Source organism: Pelophylax lessonae, assembly GCF_965119305.1.
Source record: "Pelophylax lessonae genome assembly, chromosome: 1".
Taxonomy (NCBI): domain Eukaryota; kingdom Metazoa; phylum Chordata; class Amphibia; order Anura; family Ranidae; genus Pelophylax; species Pelophylax lessonae.
In genome coordinates, this window is record NC_138768.1 from 555082280 (window position 1) to 555101877 (window position 19598).

General features: G+C 42.9%; 1 protein-coding gene across 1 annotated transcript in view; it reads left to right on the forward strand.

The window, feature by feature from the left end:
• The first annotated feature begins 1485 nt into the window (after positions 1 to 1485).
• ACSBG2 (acyl-CoA synthetase bubblegum family member 2) overlaps positions 1486 to 19598 on the forward strand; it is a 31636-nt gene continuing 13523 nt past the window's right edge. Inside the window, exons 1-10 of the mRNA XM_082255791.1 lie at positions 1486 to 1493; positions 3525 to 3654; positions 5315 to 5382; positions 7074 to 7324; positions 7426 to 7514; positions 15589 to 15709; positions 16036 to 16116; positions 18738 to 18887; positions 18989 to 19165; positions 19274 to 19455. Coding sequence (XP_082111917.1) covers positions 1487 to 1493; positions 3525 to 3654; positions 5315 to 5382; positions 7074 to 7324; positions 7426 to 7514; positions 15589 to 15709; positions 16036 to 16116; positions 18738 to 18887; positions 18989 to 19165; positions 19274 to 19455 — 1256 coding nt within the window. The 5' untranslated portion in view covers position 1486. The remainder of the gene's footprint in view (positions 1494 to 3524; positions 3655 to 5314; positions 5383 to 7073; positions 7325 to 7425; positions 7515 to 15588; positions 15710 to 16035; positions 16117 to 18737; positions 18888 to 18988; positions 19166 to 19273; positions 19456 to 19598) is intronic.

A 19598-nucleotide genomic window follows, 5' to 3' on the forward strand; every position in this document is an offset into this window, starting at 1 on the left:
TAACCCCTTCACTGCCAGTGTAATTTTACAGTAACCGTGCATATGTATAGCACTGATTACTGTAGAAATGTCAGTCAAGGGTCCGATCTGTCTGCCGCAATGTCGCAGTACCGCAAAAAAATCGCAGATCGCCGCCATTACGCGTTAAAAAAAATGACAAAAATCTTTCCCTTTGTTAGTAAACGCGATAACTTTTGTGCAAACCAATCAATACGCTTTTTGCAATTTTTTTTTTATTTTTTTTACCAAACATATGTAGCATAAAACAAATTGGCCGAAAATGTTAAATTTTGATTTTTACTTTTTTTTTTTTTTTTTTTTTTTTTTTTTTTGGGGGGGGGGGGGGAATTTCATATAGAAAAATGTGAAAAAATATTGTTTTTGCAAAATTGACGCTTTTTTTATTATAGCGCATGATCAAAAAGTCGCACAGGTGATCAAATACCACCAAAAGAAAGCTCTTTGTGGGAAAAAAAGGACGTCAAATTTGTTTAGGTACAGCGTCGCACGACCGCGCAATTGTCCGTTAAAGTCACGCAGTGCTGAATCGCAAAATAGGCCCTGGTCAGGAAGGGGGTAAAATCTTCCGGGGCTTAAGTGGTTAAAGGCTAGAAAATCTACCTCTAGAATGATCAAACAACGTACTTCGATGTACATTGCGTGGTGCGAGTCAAAAAATGTGAACAAGCCCCAATATGCATTTTTGAATAAAATGTTACTGTAGTTCTAATAATGAATATTGCTTCACTAAAAGGTAGTGTTCTTGTAGAACACTGACCTTCTCCCTGTCTGCTCTGTACTGTCTGAATTTTATTTGCTTTTTATATGCAATATACCTAGTGTCTTTTGTAATATTTGACTTGTCTGCTACATGTTGTCGGAGTGATAACAGGGTAAAGTCTCTGAAAACGATTGGGCAATAGTTGAGGAATGGTGCTAATGGATGACCACATCTGGTGCAATATACTAGATATGCTATCGTAAATTTATTAAGGATGGCTTTTTTTTTTCTCCTTTTTTTTTTCTACTAGCGGTGTATCAGATGTTTTTGTTTTTTAATGTCCTGTAGCATCATTAATTTATTCCACATCCTCATTCTCAATGGCTTCTCATGAAACACCTGTGTAATTCTTTGGCTTGCTGCCTTGTTTATTTTTGTCTGACCGACAGTAACCCTGCTTTTAGAGCATCATACGTTGTTCTAGTGGGAAGGGAAATGATCTTGACATCCTCTGGGAGGCTAGTGTAGTGATGTACCACCATGTGCAGAGTGGGGGCTGGTTGTCAGGCCACACCGAATAAGGAGTGGGGTTTGTGGGCTGATAGGAGACATCCAATTACAGAAAAGATGGGAGTGACGTGTCACTTTACTAGTCTTCCTGATGGGGGTTGGTTTAACAATCAGCTCTGCTAGTAGGAAGCAGGGACGCTGTGCTGGTGACTAGTTCATGCTGCAATAGGGAGAGGTGTATGTCAGACTGTGAAGATGCTATGTGAGTATAATCATCTCATGCTGCAGTTCTTTTCTACCATACAAATGTGCACATTCATTCAATGCAACCTGTAGGCTGTAGAACGTTACGTTTTAACAATCATATTATATTAAGTGACACATCATATGCATTCTGCAGAAACCCCCTTTTAATACATGGTGTACTTGTGATCTTTATTAATGCTATTCTAAAGCACATGGTTACAGTTAAGACTATAATGTTAATCTATGATGTTTGGCTGTATTTTAAAACGGAAATCTTGAGTATGATTTGTTGTAGCACGCCCTTTCTAGTATGTGTTGTGTTAATGCATACCTATGGGATTATACTGTAGCCAAGCCAACGGCTTCCATTAACACCATGTTTGTCTTCCATTTGGTAGGGTGTACTGGTTAAAGGTTGCCAGTGTTAGTATTTCTGAATGGAGGCTTTCTGGGGTCTAGGCATATGGAATAGTGAATGCCATTCTACGCCCTTGTTATCCATAAATGCAGAATGAATGGATTTCCTCATTTGTACAAGAACTGTTCCCTGCAAGCTTGCCTCTGTAGAAATATATATCCGGTGTTGTGGATGCAGGATGTGAGCAGTGTTTTCAAACCATTCTGATCTGATTGCATTTCCTTGACGTGGAAGAGCTAGTGTTTGGAACATCTGTTACTTGATATGTGTAACTATCATCATGAAGGGTTTGATAAACAAACATTTGACTTTGGATTTTTGGCTTGCCTTTTTAAAAGCATGTTGGCTCTTTTATCTAGTTTTTGCTTAAGCTGGCCATACACTATACAATCTGATTGCATTCTACTGTTGGGGGTACTAAAGGAGATTGCACAAAGGTTAGCCCAATGTAATCTTTTTATAAGCTGCCCTGAGCGATATCTGCTCAGGCCAGTGCCTAGCTTGATCACAAATGCTTTGCCAAGCCAGATGCCCCAACATCAGTATCCAAGGACAGCTGGGGCGTGCCGGCCCACCTGGCTGCCCTCTAGTGTCTTCTCCTCTTATGGGCTTTTAGGATGGATTGATCACTTGTCCACATAACACTGGAAGAAAAGGTTAAAAGACCTTAATGGTCAGATTTAATTTGTCAGGTCAGCATTACTAAATGTCAAGTGAGATTATACCATCAGACTAAACAAATATTGGTAAATTTTGTTAATCTGATCTCAAATTTTGGGTGTGGCCAACATTGGCTGCTGCTGTGACAGTTGCAAATTGATTAATGGGAGCTTCATCTGTGAGAAATGATAGGCTTGCTAATAGTGTGTGGAGGCCAGTGGCCCTACTACGGTTTGATCAGTGAACACACTGAGCTGTGTGTAATAAAGCACACCTGCAAATATGGTGCAATCTGTTGGAAAGGTCTTCAAGTGGCACTCAAGCCAAAGGTTTTGCAATTCATGGTTAGGGGTTAGAATTTGTCATTGACCTTGTGTTTTGCCGCAGTGACATGATGAAGTCTTGCCTTTGACAGTTCACTGGAACCAATATTCCTGCTACCCCTGTTATGGTTCTGCCCCCATCTTTTGGTGTCATTTGAAGGAATTGGTGCACCAGTGTGCTCCAAGGGCCGGATAAAATCAAAGGGTTGCAGTTTGGAGACCATTGCTACATGTCAATTTCCCCAGTGAAGTGACCAATGGCAGTAAAGAGACATTTGGACTAGTTTCTTTCTTTTGTTACCACTTGTGGGAAAAACTAAGTTTAAAAATGAGGTTTTCCTTAATATGTGGGGTAAGTCTGATCTGACAGTATATGAAATTTGTTTGACCACATTTCCTCACTGCATGGTTATAGAAAGTCAACTGAAGTCACATGGTAGAAAGTCTTCCTTTCACGTGTGGCAGGCAGCCTGACAACTGTCTGAATAAGGAAGCTTAAAGGCAGAACATCCCTGGTCACCAAGGCACATTTCACAGTTTCAAATCCATCCAGTTTAAGTGTCAAGCAAAAAACACTGAAGTGTCATATAATGTGTTTAGACATATCTGTGGCCTTACAGGAGCTTATTTTTGGCATTTGTTACAGTGACATTGCAGTGTGATTCCGACATGTCTTCTATGGTAATGAATGCTGCTACAGAAATCCCGAAAAATACGTGTGAGACGCCAGAGGAAGATGTACGTTTAAAAGATCTACATGTAACAGCATCACAAGGGTAAGTCTTTTCTGGGGCATAGTTGTAGAGAATGCAACCAGGCATTCTCAGGGTGTGAAGGACTGCAGTGACAGCCTCCAAATTGTCTGTACAGCAAACGTTGGACTTCTACATGTCAGCCCACTGTATCATTTGAGTTTAAGGGCCACGCCTATCTGAAATGAGAAAAAATCTAGCAGTGTGACCACTAATGTAACAGTTGCAACCAAAAAAATAAAAGGTTTTTCACAAGAAGCCACAAAACCTTGTGCTATTAATCAGCAACCTAATGTAAAAATAGGAAATTGTTTATCAACTACAGGAGAGCTGGGGCCTAGATCGATTTTAAAGAAATACAGCCAAAGCTCTTTTGGCTATACAGTAATTCTATGTATTACAGGAGTGCAGTTCGCTGCCCTCCAGTCACACGTTTTCAGCTAACAACGGGCTAAAGCTCTGCAAAGATCCTGACCATATGGTCAGAATCCACAAAAGCGTGGACCGGCAGCTGGCTCAACCTCTCAGCAAGCCGCTGAGAGGCTGAGCCATCCACTCCCATCCCTTCCACAGCCCAGAGCTCCAATGAGTGTTGGAGGGGCAGAGCGCCCGTGACTTGATGGTCACCAGCTCTCTGCAGGTTGTAGACTGTGAGCTGAGCGATCAGCTGTTAATTGCGCCATTCTTGGCCTGCTCTAGAGCCAGCAGGGGACGAATGCAGCATTGGATGAATGCTGCATCCACCTAGGTGAATTTTATTTTTATACTTTTTTAAAGTCCAAAGAAAGCCGCCAACGTTTTTAATTATGCAATGAGGCTGCACGACAAGTAAATCATTTGGCACTTTCAGTGAATAATGCAGCCTGATTGGGCCCGTTGTAAGGTGTCTGTCCACAGGAATTGGGTATCCCTGGAAACTGCTCAGTGTATAGTAACCATTGCAGTGGGTACGCTCCGACTGAAGTTGATCCTTACCCCTGAACTCGGTGGGCTTGATATTACGAAACGCCAAGTGCATAGTTTCCCCTTAGTACATCCACCCCTGTGTTTTACGCTTAACCTATAGCAGCTTAAAGTTAAGAGCCGGTTCACACTCATGCGGCTGCGGCGATCGCATGTAATGTCGGAGCGCACTGCTCCTTCATTACATGCGATCGGCTGTGCGGTGCGAGTTTAGCCATACACTTTGTATGGCTAAATTCGCACCGCACCCGCAGCAAACACTCACAGGACCCTTTTTTGGCAGCCACATCAGGATCGGATCGCACAGTGGTTCACACTTGTGCGATCCGATCCTGTGCGAACTGCAAGATCGCACTGCGATATGCGATCAAACTGGGGGTGTCGTTAAGATTACATTGACACCCCCAGCGTATCGCATATGGCAGTGTGAACTGCTGGGGGTGCGTTTGCGATGCGGGAACAGGCTGCGGATTCGCAGCCTTCCCGCATCGCATAAGTGTGAACCGGGGCTAAATAAAATCTGAACCTATGCTATTTCCACATGTTCTTGTAGAACCCAAGGTAAATTGTGGGTGCGGCTACAAATAAGGGTATAGGGTTTGTTCAATTTGGTGGAAATGAATCTTTTTTTGGTTTTAGATTGTTTTCATAATTTTTTTTGTAAAAGTTTTGGAATATTGTGTAGCTCTATTTTATTTTAATTTTGTCTGGATTTATTTAGCTGTATAGAAGAGAACCGCGTGGAACGGCTACAAATTAAACATGAATCTAATGATGCAAGTCCTGTGGGTATGTGCCCGATTTTTTTTTTTTTTCAGTTTAAGAAAAAAGAAGCTAGTGAAGTGTTATTTTAAGTGCATATGCAAAGTTTCCAGTATTGCATTTTATTTTACATTTTAGTTATACGTTACACATTTAGCATTTACTAATCTTAGATTTCTTAGGCATTGTGCTGTCCTACATGCAAGAAGTACAAAAAAGTCCCTGACCCTTTTCCAAAAATACATTGCACCGTTGAATATGGTGTGTGGCACCATGTAGTTTGGTGTGTGTGTTTTGGCAGATGATTGCTGTGCTATTTAACAATAACACCGCAGCTATTTTTTTGTGTGTACATGTTGGAGCGCATGAATGCGTTCCCGACATGCACAAGTTGTGAACCTAGCCTTGAAATGCAGATGGGTTGAATTTTGAAGGCTAAGTTCACTTTTTTTGAAAGTGATGATATTTTTTTCTTCTACCTGTAAAGGATTGTGCCATGCAGGTCTCACCCAGATCTGTCAGATTGCATCTGCTTGTCTGTATCGGCACACAGATACTCTGACAGGAAGAATGCATGAACTACTATGGTGCTCCACATTGCCATGGTAGTTAATTGAGAACTACAAGCTGACAATCGTAAAGAACAGCTGTGAGCGGAGCCCCGCATGGCTGCACTGAATTCAAAGTGTGACATCTAGTATGGGAAACTTCTCCCCGTACTGCTGTTGGTGGGGGGTGGAAATCACACAGCAGCTTCTGAATTGGGATCATGTTCCACCCTAAAAATGGGTTCACCATGTAGCCTGTTCCCAAAGGTGAACTTTAACACAATGCAAACAATTTACATATTAACGGAACTGAAGTGAAGATGTCAATTGTTTGTCACAAAGTGATTTGGACTCTTGCAGGCTGATTCACCCTGAAACCAGTAAAGTGATTGAGGCTCGGTTCACATTTGTGCGATGCGAGAACGCTGCAAATATGCAGCGTGATATCGCATCTGCACCTCTGGCAGTTCACACTGCCATATGCGATACGCAGAGGGTGTCAATTAAATGTTAACGACACCCCCAGTTTGATCGCATATCGCAGTGCGATCTGCAAGTTCGCACAGAATCGGATCGCACAAGTGTGAACCACTGTGTGATCCGATTCTGATGCGGCTCAAAAAATGCCTCATGTGCGTGTTTGGTGCGGATACAATGTATGGCTGAAATTCGCACCGCACATGAGATCGCATGTAATTTAGGAGCAGTGCGCTCGGAATTACATGCGATCACCACATCCGCACAAGTGTGAACCGGCTCTAAGAGGTTAAATTATAGGTACAGGGGTAAAACTATACTTCAGCCTGAACTTTGACACGATCATAAGTTCCTAAAGCTTCTATGGGGAAATATGTTTTAGGGTAGTTATGTTTAGGGTAGTTAAGCAGTGTTGGAGTTCATAATGAGTGTCAGGAATCTTGCAAGCTTGTTAACTTTTGTTTTGGAAAGAAGACTTGTAAAAGACAGTATTAAAGTTGTTGAATTTGGCTTCAAATAGCCATAACTACTTCCAGTACTCCTTGATAGCACTTGTTTGGGTGACCTGTTGTGCCTACGGTCAACATGTTGATTGGAAGGAAATTGTAATTTATTGAGCGCATATTTGCAATATATGAAATGAGTGGCATGTCAAGTCATGATTTTTACCAGATTAAATGCTTTGCATTCTAGATCAGTCAAACACCTCTACAGCTGACTTGAAATTCTGGACTACGCAGAGGGATGGCTGTGTGGAGCTGCGGACAGAAGAGTCTGGTATAGCCAGTCTCCCTCCAGTCACCATTCACCAGTTGTTTGAAGATTCTGTTCAGAAATATGGTGATTATGTTGCTCTTGCATCAAAACAGGGAGACCAGTGGAATAAATTAACTTACAAGCAATACTATGAACAGTGCAGGATAGCAGCCAAAGGATTTCTTAAGGTATGCTTCTATACTAGATGTAGAACACATCTGTTTTGTACAATTTTTTTTTTTTTTTTTTCTAACTTTTTTTTTTTTTTTTCCTTTTTAAATATTTGAAGTTGGGCCTTCAAAGATACCATGGAGTTGGAATCCTGGGGTTTAACTCTGCAGAGTGGTTCATTTCTGACATAGGAGCTATACTTGCTGGGTAAGTTTCAAGCATTTCATCCTCTAAAAATGGCATTGCCTTGAATTTTACTTCGACTCAGCTGTGGCCATTGATGGAATTCCTACTGTCAGCCTTATTTATGTATTGATGCTGCAGCTTTCTGGACTTGTTGCAAGGCAAATGGGACCAGGGCTTGACAGCATAGGGTCCTTACACTTCAAGCAACAATTCATTGAAAATGCCAGAATGTAATAAGTCCACCCTAACACTAAAATCCCTGCATCCCTTTAGACCTCCATGATCCATGATCTAACACTAACCTATCTAGCCCTGTAAAGAAAAAATCCGTATACATCATTTTTCTTTTTTTTTTTTTTTTTTTTTTTTTTTTTTTAAGCCAATCTGATCCGGTGGTGGCAGCTCTGCAGAGGACACAGCTGGCAATGACTGTAAAAAAAAAAAAAAAAAAATGCCTGGGAAGTGAAGTCAACCCCCCCCCCCCCCATAGACATTCTATGGGACTTCTGTTGCTGGATGTGTCCCCTGCACCTGCCTCAATAGTGAAGCCACAGCTGACAGCTCAGCGTGGTGTGTGTGTGTATACTGTTATAGAAGAAGTGTGAAGATTGGTGGTGGCGCTACCTCTGAAAAAAATAAAATAAAATAAAAAATGCCCCTTGTGAAGTGTAAGGGGAAGTGTACTGGTAGACAATAACCCACAAATGGTGCAATATCTAAAAATAATAATAAATGGATAACAAAGATATATTCAAATCAAACAATACATGCGAAGAAATTGTATATATATATATATATAAACCGATGTGGTGACAAAAGACCCACAACCGAAGATATGTGAGTGATTTCCAAATGAATGTGCCACTTGATCTGTAACAGCGTGAGTGAAAAAAATATATAAATTAAAATAAAATAAAATAAAAAAGTGGATAAGTGAAATTCCACGAGTGGCCACTAGGTGGCGCAAATAGCTTGGTACAACCTGTATGTTGATGTAGTTGATGTCATTGTGACGAAACGCGTAGGGCGGAGTCTCCGACGTCAAACGTCACTTCCGGTTGTCGGCCGTGGAACGCGGAAGCCTCCCGGCGAACACGACTATTCTGACCCTGATCTACTGTACGAGTGAGTCTACTACGCCGCTTATTTACAACTGTATGTTACTATTATTCACCATGGGGTATTTTTCCTTTCATGTGAGCACTCAGGGCACCCGCCGCTGACTACTCTGACTGCTCGTTCATCTCGAAAAGGAACATCTCCATACATCAACATACAGGTTGTACCAAGCTATTTGCGCCACCTAGTGGCCACTCGTGGAATTTCACTTATCCACTTTTTTATTTTATTTTATTTTAATTTATATATTTTTTTCACTCACGCTGTTACAGATCAAGTGGCACATTCATTTGGAAATCACTCACATATCTTCGGTTGTGGGTCTTTTGTCACCACATCGGTTTATATATATATATATATACAATTTCTTCGCATGTATTGTTTGATTTGAATATATCTTTGTTATCCATTTATTATTATTTTTAGATATTGCACCATTTGTGGGTTATTGTCTACCAGTACACTTCCCCTTACACTTCACAAGGGGCATTTTTTATTTTATTTTATTTTTTTCAGAGGTAGCGCCACCACCAATCTTCACACTTCTTCTATAACACTTGCACCTTACACCCAAGGTCTGATTGGGGCAGCTTACACCTCTATCTAATATATTTCTCTCCCAAACATCTAGTCCGTAGCGCTGGTCATTTTTCTTTATTACTATCTGTGTGTATACTGATTTCTTCTTTATAGATAGGTTAGTGTTAGATCGTGGATGTCAGTAGATGCAGGGATTTTAGTGTTGGGTGGACTTCTACCTTAACTTTTCATTATTGTGCAAATGTTAGTATGTAAACTTCTCCTATTTGCTCCTTTTTTGGTCTTTTTAATGCACAATTTGAAGCATTTGATCTGTTTGGTGCATAAAAAGTGACACACAAGTGTATTTTAGAGTTCCCCTTCGCTTCTCTCAACATATGTCCCAGGCTTAAGCCCAGTACACGTGGGCCGATTATTGGGTAATATCGGACGGTTCAATAGAAGCTGGCCGACAATGTCCCGTGTGTACGGCTACAGGTCTGACACAAGCTGGCCTAACTGGCTTCTGTTGAAGGGGCATGACCAAAAAATGTCTGTTGCTTAGCCAATGGCTGACCCCCGTCAGAACACAATAGCTCAGCAGGGAGAGTGGTGTACTAACATCAGATTGTTAGTACAGGGTCTCCTCCCGCGCTCATCAGTTATTTTTCATTCAGTCCACTGGGTTGAACGAAAGTGTACTAGGCTTTACCTCTCCTGGGTGCCCAAGGACTTCATGGCAGGTGTCTGAATGGAGAGCAATGGGAGATCAGCAAACATCCATTTGCTGATCTACACTGGGTAATTTGAATTTGAAAGCACTCTGCCCAGAATTAGAGTTGTGCTTAATCAACTTCAGCAATGCAGATGTGACATCTAATAAGACTCAGAGGGGACTCCTCCAAAAGACCCCTGATGTCTTCTTAAAATAACCTGTCACCTGCACTCTTATCCTAGAGTGCTTTTATGCCCCCTTGTGATGGCATAAAGTTGTATTCAAGGTTTAAATTAAACTCTGTCAAAGTATTTAACCCCCCCCCCCCCACCACCACGTACATGCACATACAAATGCAATGTGCCCATGGGTGCTCATGAACGTGAGACTAGCAAAGTTTTAGGGCCATCATTCACTGGTAAAATGGAACTATGTGCAACATATATTCCCCCCCCCCCCCCCCATTTTGGTTAGAGTAAGGGAAGGTTATAACCCCTGTTAGAATTTTTTTTGACAGACACAACTCCTGATCTTCAAACCGTTGGGTTATACTGCCCACCTACAGGAGTAGGACGCTAGACAGAATCTGGCTACGCATATGAGCAGTCCCGGGGGGGGGGTATATATTCCCTCTCCCTGCTATAGGTACTCGGTTAATTATTTTTTTTTCTGCCTAGTCAGTAGTAAACCTAGTACCTTGCTGGGATCTCTGGTCCTGGCAAAATATTTCTTTTTAGGCCTCATGCACACAGGGTGTTTTTACAGCTGCTTTTAGGAGCGTCAGATGTGTTTTTAAGCTGCAAAAAAAAGCCCCTCCATGTTCTATGGCCTCATGCACACATAGGCTTTTAGGAGCTGTAAGTAGTGCAGGTGTTTTCAAGCTGTAAAAAAAAAACCCAGGGCCAGTGCGTTCTGGAGCAGCAGCGTTGAGCTGTAAAAACGCCTGACTCTGCTAAAGGCTGCATACAGCGTCAGGCCACGTCAGACGTTTTTAAGCTGTAGTAGTTGGATTTGAGGGTGGAAAATAGAGGACAGAGAGGGTGCCAAACGTGGCTAAAACATGCATTAACGTCAGTACAAAGCTCTTCTAAAAACGGGTTTTTACAGCTGCTTTTTCCTGGCGTCGGGACTGGCTTTGCAGCTCGTTTTTGCAAAAGCACTGCCTTCATTTTTTTTTTTTTTTTTTCCTGAGAGATCTACAATCCACTCCCGGACTGGGGGACGGCCTGGATCCAGTGGTCACCCCAGTCTGGCCAGCCAGCGAGCGCGCGGGCAGACCTCACCGCCGCACTAGGTCGGCCACGACATAGCCCCACTGGTCGGGGGCTTGCCTGCGAGTTAAATGACTCGCGAGGTCGCATACGACCAGGTCTTGACCCAAGTCGCAGCGTTCCTCCTGGCTGACAGCCCCCCATTTCGATGGAGAGGGGTTCTGTCTGGAGCTGTGCCCACCCGGTTCCTGGTATGGTGAGTAGCGGTCCCCCCCCCCCTCTCCCCTGGAGGATTTTTGGGGTGGATGTTGGCCCCTCCTTGGGATGGTCAGACCCCTGGGTTCCCCTCCTTCCCGTCAGGCACCCCCTTTTCATCTGTACCCAATTCTACCCCCTCCACTTATGCTGGGGCTGTTCGGATGGTCTGGTCCACCTCCTGGCGAGGGGACAGAGCGCTGGGGGGGGGGGGGTTGCGCTGCCGGCAAACAGACAATTGGCTGTGCGGGGGGGGGGGGGGTTGTACCTGGTGGGGGCTCCTGCCCCCCCTTCCTGCCTGGGTCTGTCCTTGAAGCCTAGGGATCCCTCCTGGGTCCCTGGAAGCCTTGTGGGGCTTCCATTTTGTTGTAGCCAGTTTTTCTATGCACCGTGGCCATGGTTTTGTAGTCCGTTTACCATTGATAATAGTGGCAGCTATGACAGTGGAGCCCTGTGCCCCCTTGGTGCTGACTCCTGGGTCCTTTTAATTATCGCTGCACGTGCAATGCAGTTTATCCTGGTGGCTGCAGGTGCCGGTTTCTGCTGGGTGGTGAGTCTAGTGGGGTTATCTCCCTCTCTGCTGAGAATCGCTTGGTGCTTTTTGCCTGGCGACTGAGTGGTGCTGCCAGCGCGGTGGAGATTGTCCCTTGCAGAGTGTTACACCTTTTTTGTGGAGTCCCCCTGGTGACTGGAGTCTTAGGAGCATATCTCCCCACCTGATCCCCTCTCTGAGGCTACAGGGCCCCTAGGGTCCCAACCATTCATCAATGTACGGACGGCGGTCCTGTAGTCCTTTGTGTCCCAGGTGGAGGTGGTTTTTGGGCAACAGGCTAGCAAAAAGCGCCCCCTGCCTCATCTGTCCCATCGGATCCTGAATCTGATTCGGCCTCCGCAGGGGACCCTGCTGGGTCTGCAACCACGTGCCTAGAATCCTCTGATAGTGAGGATGATTACTCCACATCTGTAACCGCGCACGGAAAGGCGCTGGTGGATGCACTGATTGCATCTGTGTGTGGCATCCCTGCATCATATATTAGGATGTTTACCTTTGCATTCTGATATGCCTTCGCTTTGCCCTGGGAGAGGAGCATTCTCAGTATGTTGCGTTACCCTTTGGTCTCGCCTCTGCTCTTCGGGTGTTCACAAAAATTTTAGCACCAGTGCTAGATTTAACCCCAAAGTGGATCGCAGTACTGGGCTACTTGGATGACTTCCTTCTGCGAGCGTAGTCTCCTACTGCTCTAGTGGAAAACCTGGAGATCGCCATACGAACTCTGCGGGAGTTTGGCTGGTTTCTGAATTTTCAGAAGTCTGCGCTGGTTCCGTCCACAAAGCTGGACTATCTGGGTCTGACTCTGGACTTGGCCTTAGCCAGAGTGCTCCTTTCTCTAGACAAACTCCAGAAATTGCATGCTGCAGTTTGTCTTCTGCTGTGCAGCAGATGGTCATCCCTCCCAACTTGCATGCGGGTGCTGGTCTGATGGTGTCTACCTTCGAGGTTTCAGTTTGCAGTTTGCACAGTTCCATAGAAGGGCCCTGCAAAGGGAGATTCTGGCCAAATGAGACAAGACTCCGCAGTCTTTGAACGATCAGATCTGGCTGAGTCCAGGAACAAAGGAGTCCCTGATATGGTGGCTTCGTTCTCTAGTCAAAAGGATGAAGGGGTGATATGTGCGCTGTCACTTGGGTATCCAAATGAGAGGGATTCCAGATAAACTAATGGTGTGTTACAGATGGTAAAATTCTTATATAAATATGAGCTTAGGATCCAATCCTACACCATCAGCAGCCAACTCCTAGTATTATCACCAATTACCAATAAAGATATTAAACAAGAGATGAATCGGCGCTAATGGAAAATATCTCAAAAAGCTCTTAATGAGCTGACCATATGTCATAAAACCTGAGTAAAAGCGTATGAAAAGGATAAGAACAATCACATTAAAATATCAAAGGTGGGCCTGGGGCTAGTACATCTAGGAGTTCCCCACACCAATTCAAGTAAAATATATAGAACTAGCCGGACTATTGTATCAAGTGATCCGAATCGTAAAACCAAATGTGTCTGTCTTCAATCCAAAAGTTTAAAACCAGGAAATCTTAAACGGCCAAATTAAAGCATCATGCGATTCAAATCGCAGGATCATGTGTTTTCAATAAATACTAATCCAATGGTCTTTTAATGCATCAAAGAAAAAAATCAAGAAATGGTGAATGAATGTAAATCGGTAGTGACTAAAGTGAATCGAACAATAATTATAAAATCAACTAGTGATTCATATATAAGGTGCAAATAAGTGCTGAAAAACCATGATGAAGAACTTCACCTGATCACTTACAGTATTTTAATTATTGCACAAGGACTATCAATAATTGCACAAGGACTATATATATTTATCTATTTTACTCATCTATTTATTGATATATTCACTTATAGAGTTGTTTATTCATATTTTACCTCTTTGAGAAGATTCAAGTAATTTTTCTTCATGGTTTTTCAGCACTTATTTGCTGAAGCGCTTATTTTTCAGCACTTATTTGACACTGCTTGTAACCAAACTGAGTACCTATAGCAGAGAGAGGGAGTATACCCCCCAGGGACTCCCCATAGGCGTAGCCAGATTTTTTGCTTAGTGTCGTCCTGTAGGGGACAGTATAACCCAATGGTTATGAAGACCGGGAGCTGTGGCTGTCAAACTTCAGAGAAATTGGATTTTACGGTAACTCAAAAATCCAGTTTGGCTGTGGGATAAATGGAGAAATCCCCAAAATGGGACAGATGGCAAAACAAAGTGAGAGGAAGTTCCTACAAATTGAGGGAATCCCTTGCCACCCCCTTCTATTACTTTTGTGGTAATAACCCTAATACTGGTCCCCCGGCAGCCTTAACCCATAATGTACTAGTATGCACTGCACTACATTATGACAGACTTGCAGACAAACGCAGCCCTCCACTGCTCTCCCTTGTCCCCAGAAGCTTCCATCTTCGCCCAGTCTTTCTTCCAGGTTTGCTATCTTTGGCTGCTTGATTGGTGCTGCCAGTGCGATGTTAACATTGCAGCGGTACACAGAGCGGGGCGTTAATGTGGTCTAAGCTGCACATGTGCGGCTCAGATCACATTACTCGCTGACAGGCAGGGGGGAGATTTATGACCAGAGACTTTTAGTGTCTTTTCTGTTATAAAACCCTGCCTGTCAGTGATTTTTTTTTTTTTTTTTTTTTTCAAAAACTGACTTTATTACCACTTTACCGTTATCATTGCGTGAAAGATAAACAGAAAAATTAGAGGTGGTAAATCTCCCTAATAGGGACACAGACCACAATAAAAACCTGTGTTCTAATCCCTTCCCACTCTGTCCAGAGCTAAGTGAACAATTTTTTGTCTTTAGTGTATTTTTCACTGAAAAGTTTGACAAACTGTAGCGCAAATAGTGTGGCGTGTATGTACTCTTCCCGCCCCCCCCCCCTTTTTTTTTTTTTAGCCTATGTGGCTGAACTTCCTCGGCCATTGGTGCTCAACCTGTGGCTCATCATGCCTAGCCTATGCCTTTGGGAGCTGTGCTTCTAATTGTCAGCCTTGCAATGCCTCATGGAATTTGCAGTTCTGCAACAGCTGGAGGGTCACAGGTTGCGCACCCATGTATCGAAGCGATAAAGCAGTCGTGAGAAACTTAAGCTGGCCATAGAGTGATTTTTTTTCTTTCCTGCAAGCACGGGTTGCGGGAAAGCACATCGCTCGATTTCCCCCTACCAGGAAAACAGTGAATATTGCTAGTGGCTATATCTGCTGGCAACAATCGCAACCGCAAGCAAAATCTGTCAGGCTGGTTGTACCCAAGTTGATCAATCAGCCTGCCCATACATAGTTTGAATCTCGGCTGGTCCCTGCTGAACCGGCCAAGATTGGAACAGTCTATGGCCAGCTTTAAAATTTAAATCTGATTTCTCAGCATATTGATAAAATGTCAGTGGTCGTTGCCTTGCTTTCTGTATCGGTTTGGGATATTTCTCCTATTGTAATCTAACGTTACTGCAGTACTGATATATTGGCCCTTGCTTCTGGCTTTCAAAAGCCTTTCATTGCCTTGTTGACATGAGGGCACAGTTTATCTGGATGGATGATTAGTATAAGTGGATATGAAGGAATACACAATCGTAAAATTCATTTCATCTTGTAAAGTAGCGCATTCCTTTTCTGAAAGCAAATCTGTGAATACGGTGTGTGGCTGAATTGATTGTTTTCCTACCATCTACATTATTTTATTTCTTTATCAGAGGGTTTGCTGTGGGTATCTACACAACAAATTCTGCGGAGGCTTGTCATTATGTGGCAGAGAACTGTGAGGCCAACATTCTGGTGGTGGAAAATCATAAACAACTGCAAAAAATTCTTCAAGTAAGTAACCATGAGTAGGTGCAATATGCTTGGCTGCATTTTAACAAAGTTTAGTTTAATGGTCGGTTTTAAAGATTTGTGTGCTTTACATCTAGATAACTCGGACAGCTTCCACAGCTGGTAAGAGTAATTTTTAGTCTGTATTGACCTACAAAATAGCCTAGTTGTCTCTGTAGGATTGCCATTCCTTAGACCCAATTAACCTAACACTGTAACTAGACTAATGTTAAAACCTGTTAGTTCAAGCTCCTATGCAATGGATTTTCTTTCTTAATTTCTCCTAAAAAGTAATATAATTTAACATTTTGATGCATTATCTGTTCCAGGTTCAGGATCAGCTTCCCCATTTAAAGGCAATTGTGCAATACAAGGATGAACTAAAAGAGAAGAGGCCCAACCTATATACGGTTTGTTTAGAAATTTTACTGTCAGTATATGGGAATTTGGTTCTCTTTGCAATAAAAAAGGAACCGGATTTTGCTTTTATAGTATTACTGGTAGTATGTAGCAGTGTATGTAAAAGCAGTGGTTTTGTAAGTAGCTCTTTCTAGAGCGATTTTTCACTGTTGGGTCCCTGCTATTCATCTGATTCAGACTGTGGCGCTACTTTGTCATATATAGAACTGGTCAAATCCCCTTAAGAGATCTAGCGGCTGCTTTGATCTCTTGCTTTTATGGATCATGTGAAGTAAATGGCTTATAGTGAAATTAAGCTGCAACAGTTTGCTGGAATATTAGTCTCCTCTCATAGGAACAAACCCTTATAGAAAACTTTCAGCACCTATCTAAGGGGGAGCGGCAGTAAATTACATTTTAGCTATGCTTTAATACATTGTGTGCACTTTGCCAGTAAGTGAATTGAGGGTGGGGTGACCCCCCCCCCCCCCCCCACAGTTTAACATTGCAGATGGGTAGGTCGGTCAAATCATAAAATTCAGTCTGCTCATTGAATGATGAATGAACCTTACCCCATTAGTTTTTCTGCAAGCCTGCTGGGGTGCTATAAGCCTTTCCAAGGTCCTGCCGCTTTACATGTTAGAATTACACTATTGAAGCCTGTCAGACACTGTGGGGTTGGTTTACTAACAGTGGAAAGGGGAGTGCAAAATCTGGTGCATCTGTACAAAGTAGCCAATCCGTTTCAAACGTCAGCTTGTTCAGTTAAGCTTTGACGAAAAAAAAAAAAATCTGGAAGCTTATTTCTATGCAAAGCTTCACCATATTTTGCACACCAGTTTTAGTAAATCAGCCCATGTACAGTGGGTACGGAATGTATTCAGACCCCCTTAAATTTTTCACTCTTTGTTATATTGCAGCCATTTGCTAAAATCATTTAAGTTCATTCTTCTTCCTCATGAATGTACACACAGCTCCCCATACTGACAGAAAAACACAGAATTGTTGACATTGTTGCAGATTTATTAAAAAAGAAAAACTGAAATATCACATGGTCCTAAGTATTCAGACCCTTTGCTGTGGCACTCATATATTTAACTCGGGTGCTTTCCATTTCTTCTGATCATCCTTGAGATGGTTCTACACCTTCATTTGAGTCCAGCTGTGTTTGATTATACTGATTGGACTTGATTAGGAAAGCCACACACCTGTCTATATAAGACCTTCCAGATCACAATGCATGTCAGAGCAAATGAGAATCATGAGGTCAAAGGAACTGCCTGGAGAGCTCAGAGACAGAATTGTGGCAAGGCACAGATCTGGCCAAGGTTACAAAAAGATTTCTGCTGCACTTAAGGTTCCTAAGAGCACAGTGGCCTCCATAATCCTCAAATGGAAGACGTTTGGGACGACCAGAACTCTTCCTAGAGCTGGCCGTCCGGTCAAACTGAGCTATCGGGGGAGAAGAGCCTTGGTGAGAGAGGTAAAGAAGAACCCAAAGATCACTGTGGCTGAGCTCCAGAGATGCAGTCAGGAGATGGGAGAAAGTTGTAGAAAGTCAACCATCACTGCAGCCCTCCACCAGTCGGGGCTTTATGGCAGAGTGGCCCGACGGAAGCCTCTCCTCAGTGTAAGACACATGAAAGCCCGCATGGAGTTTGCTAAAAAACACCTGAAGGACTCCAAGATGGTGAGAAATAAGATTCTCTGGTCTGTTGAGACCAAAATTGAACTTTTTGGCCTTAATTCTAAGCGGTATGTGTGGAGAAAAACAGGCACTGCTCATCACCTGTCCAATACAGTCCCAACAGTGAAGCATGGTGGCGGCAGCATCATGCTGTGGGGGTGTTTTTCAGCTGCAGGGACAGGACGACTGGTTGCAATCGAGGGAAAGATGAATGCGGCCAAGTACAGGGATATCCTGGACAAAAACCTTCTCCAGAGTGCTCTGGACCTCAGACTGGGCCGAAGGTTTACCTTCCAACAAGACAATGACCCTAAGCACACAGCTAAAATAACGAAGGAGTGGCTTCACAACAACTCCGTGACTGTTCTTGAATGGCCCAGCCAGAGCCCTGACTTAAACCCAATTGAGCATCTCTGGAGAGACCTAAAAATGGCTGTCCACCAACGTTTACCATCCAACCTGACAGAACTGGAGAGGATCTGCAAGGAGGAATGGCAGAGGATCCCCAAATCCAGGTGTGAAAGACTTGTTGCATCTTTCCCAAAAAGACTCCTGGCTGTATTAGATCAAAAGGGGGCTTCTACCAAATACTGAGCAAAGGGTCTGAATACTTAGGACCATGTGATATTTCAGTTTTTCTTTTTTAATAAATCTGCAACAATGTCAACAATTCTGTGTTTTTCTGTCAGTATGGGGTGCTATGTGTACATTCATGAGGAAGAAGAATGAACTTAAATGATTTTAGCAAATGGCTGCAATATAACAAAGAGTGAAAAATTTAAGGGGGTCTGAATACTTTCCGTACCCACTGTATGTCTAAACTGTCTGCAGCAAAATCTGCCCTCCCAATAAGATTTTAATGGTCGCCACGTGACTGGTTTCTCTGTTTTTAAAATTATTATTAATCCATGTTAATGCATGTCCACTAATCTATGCTTTCTGTAGTGGGCTGAATTCATGGAGCTTGGAAAAGATGTCCCAGATGCTGAACTGGACCAGATTATCTCATCACAAAAGCCAAATCAATGCTGTACCTTGATCTACACCTCTGGAACCACAGGACAGCCAAAGGGGGTTATGCTAAGCCATGATAATGTGAGTCGCTATCAGGAGAGGTTTTTAAAGTTTGAAGTTAACAAGCACAAGTAAAATATGTTTTAGGCTTAGCATCTGACTTCTCAACACTGTTTTTTCAGATTACCTGGACGGCAACAGCGGCTGGAAAGACTGTACGTCTCAGGGAGGCCACTGACCAACAAGAAATGGTTGTTAGCTATTTGCCACTTAGCCATATTGCAGCACAGATGATTGACATCTGGTTAACTATGAAGCATGGTGGAGCCACGTATTTTGCACAGCCAGATGCTTTAAAGGTGACTGTTCTGTTTGTTTTTTTTTTTATAAACCTTTTAGGTCAGAAGGAATTTGTATCTGGAGATCTTGTTTTGCTTACATCTTTTATCTCTTCCTCCTTTTGCCAGGGATCACTGGCAAACACTTTGAGAGAAGTAAGACCAACAGCCTTCATGGGTGTTCCTCGAGTATGGGAAAAAATGCAAGAGAAAATGAAGGCTGTTGGGGCCAAGTCTTCAACTATCAAGCGCAAGGTAGCCACTTGGGCAAAAGGTGTGGGACTAGAAACTAACCTAAAGAGAATGAGTGGGTAAGGAAATTGCTTTACTAAATGGTAGCTTTTTTTTTTTTTTTTTTCCCTTGTGTACTTTAAAGTTCACCTTACAGTAAAAGGCAAGGATTGCTTATTATGCCTGGGCTCTTCACCTTTACAAACTACTGCCTATGTGCTAG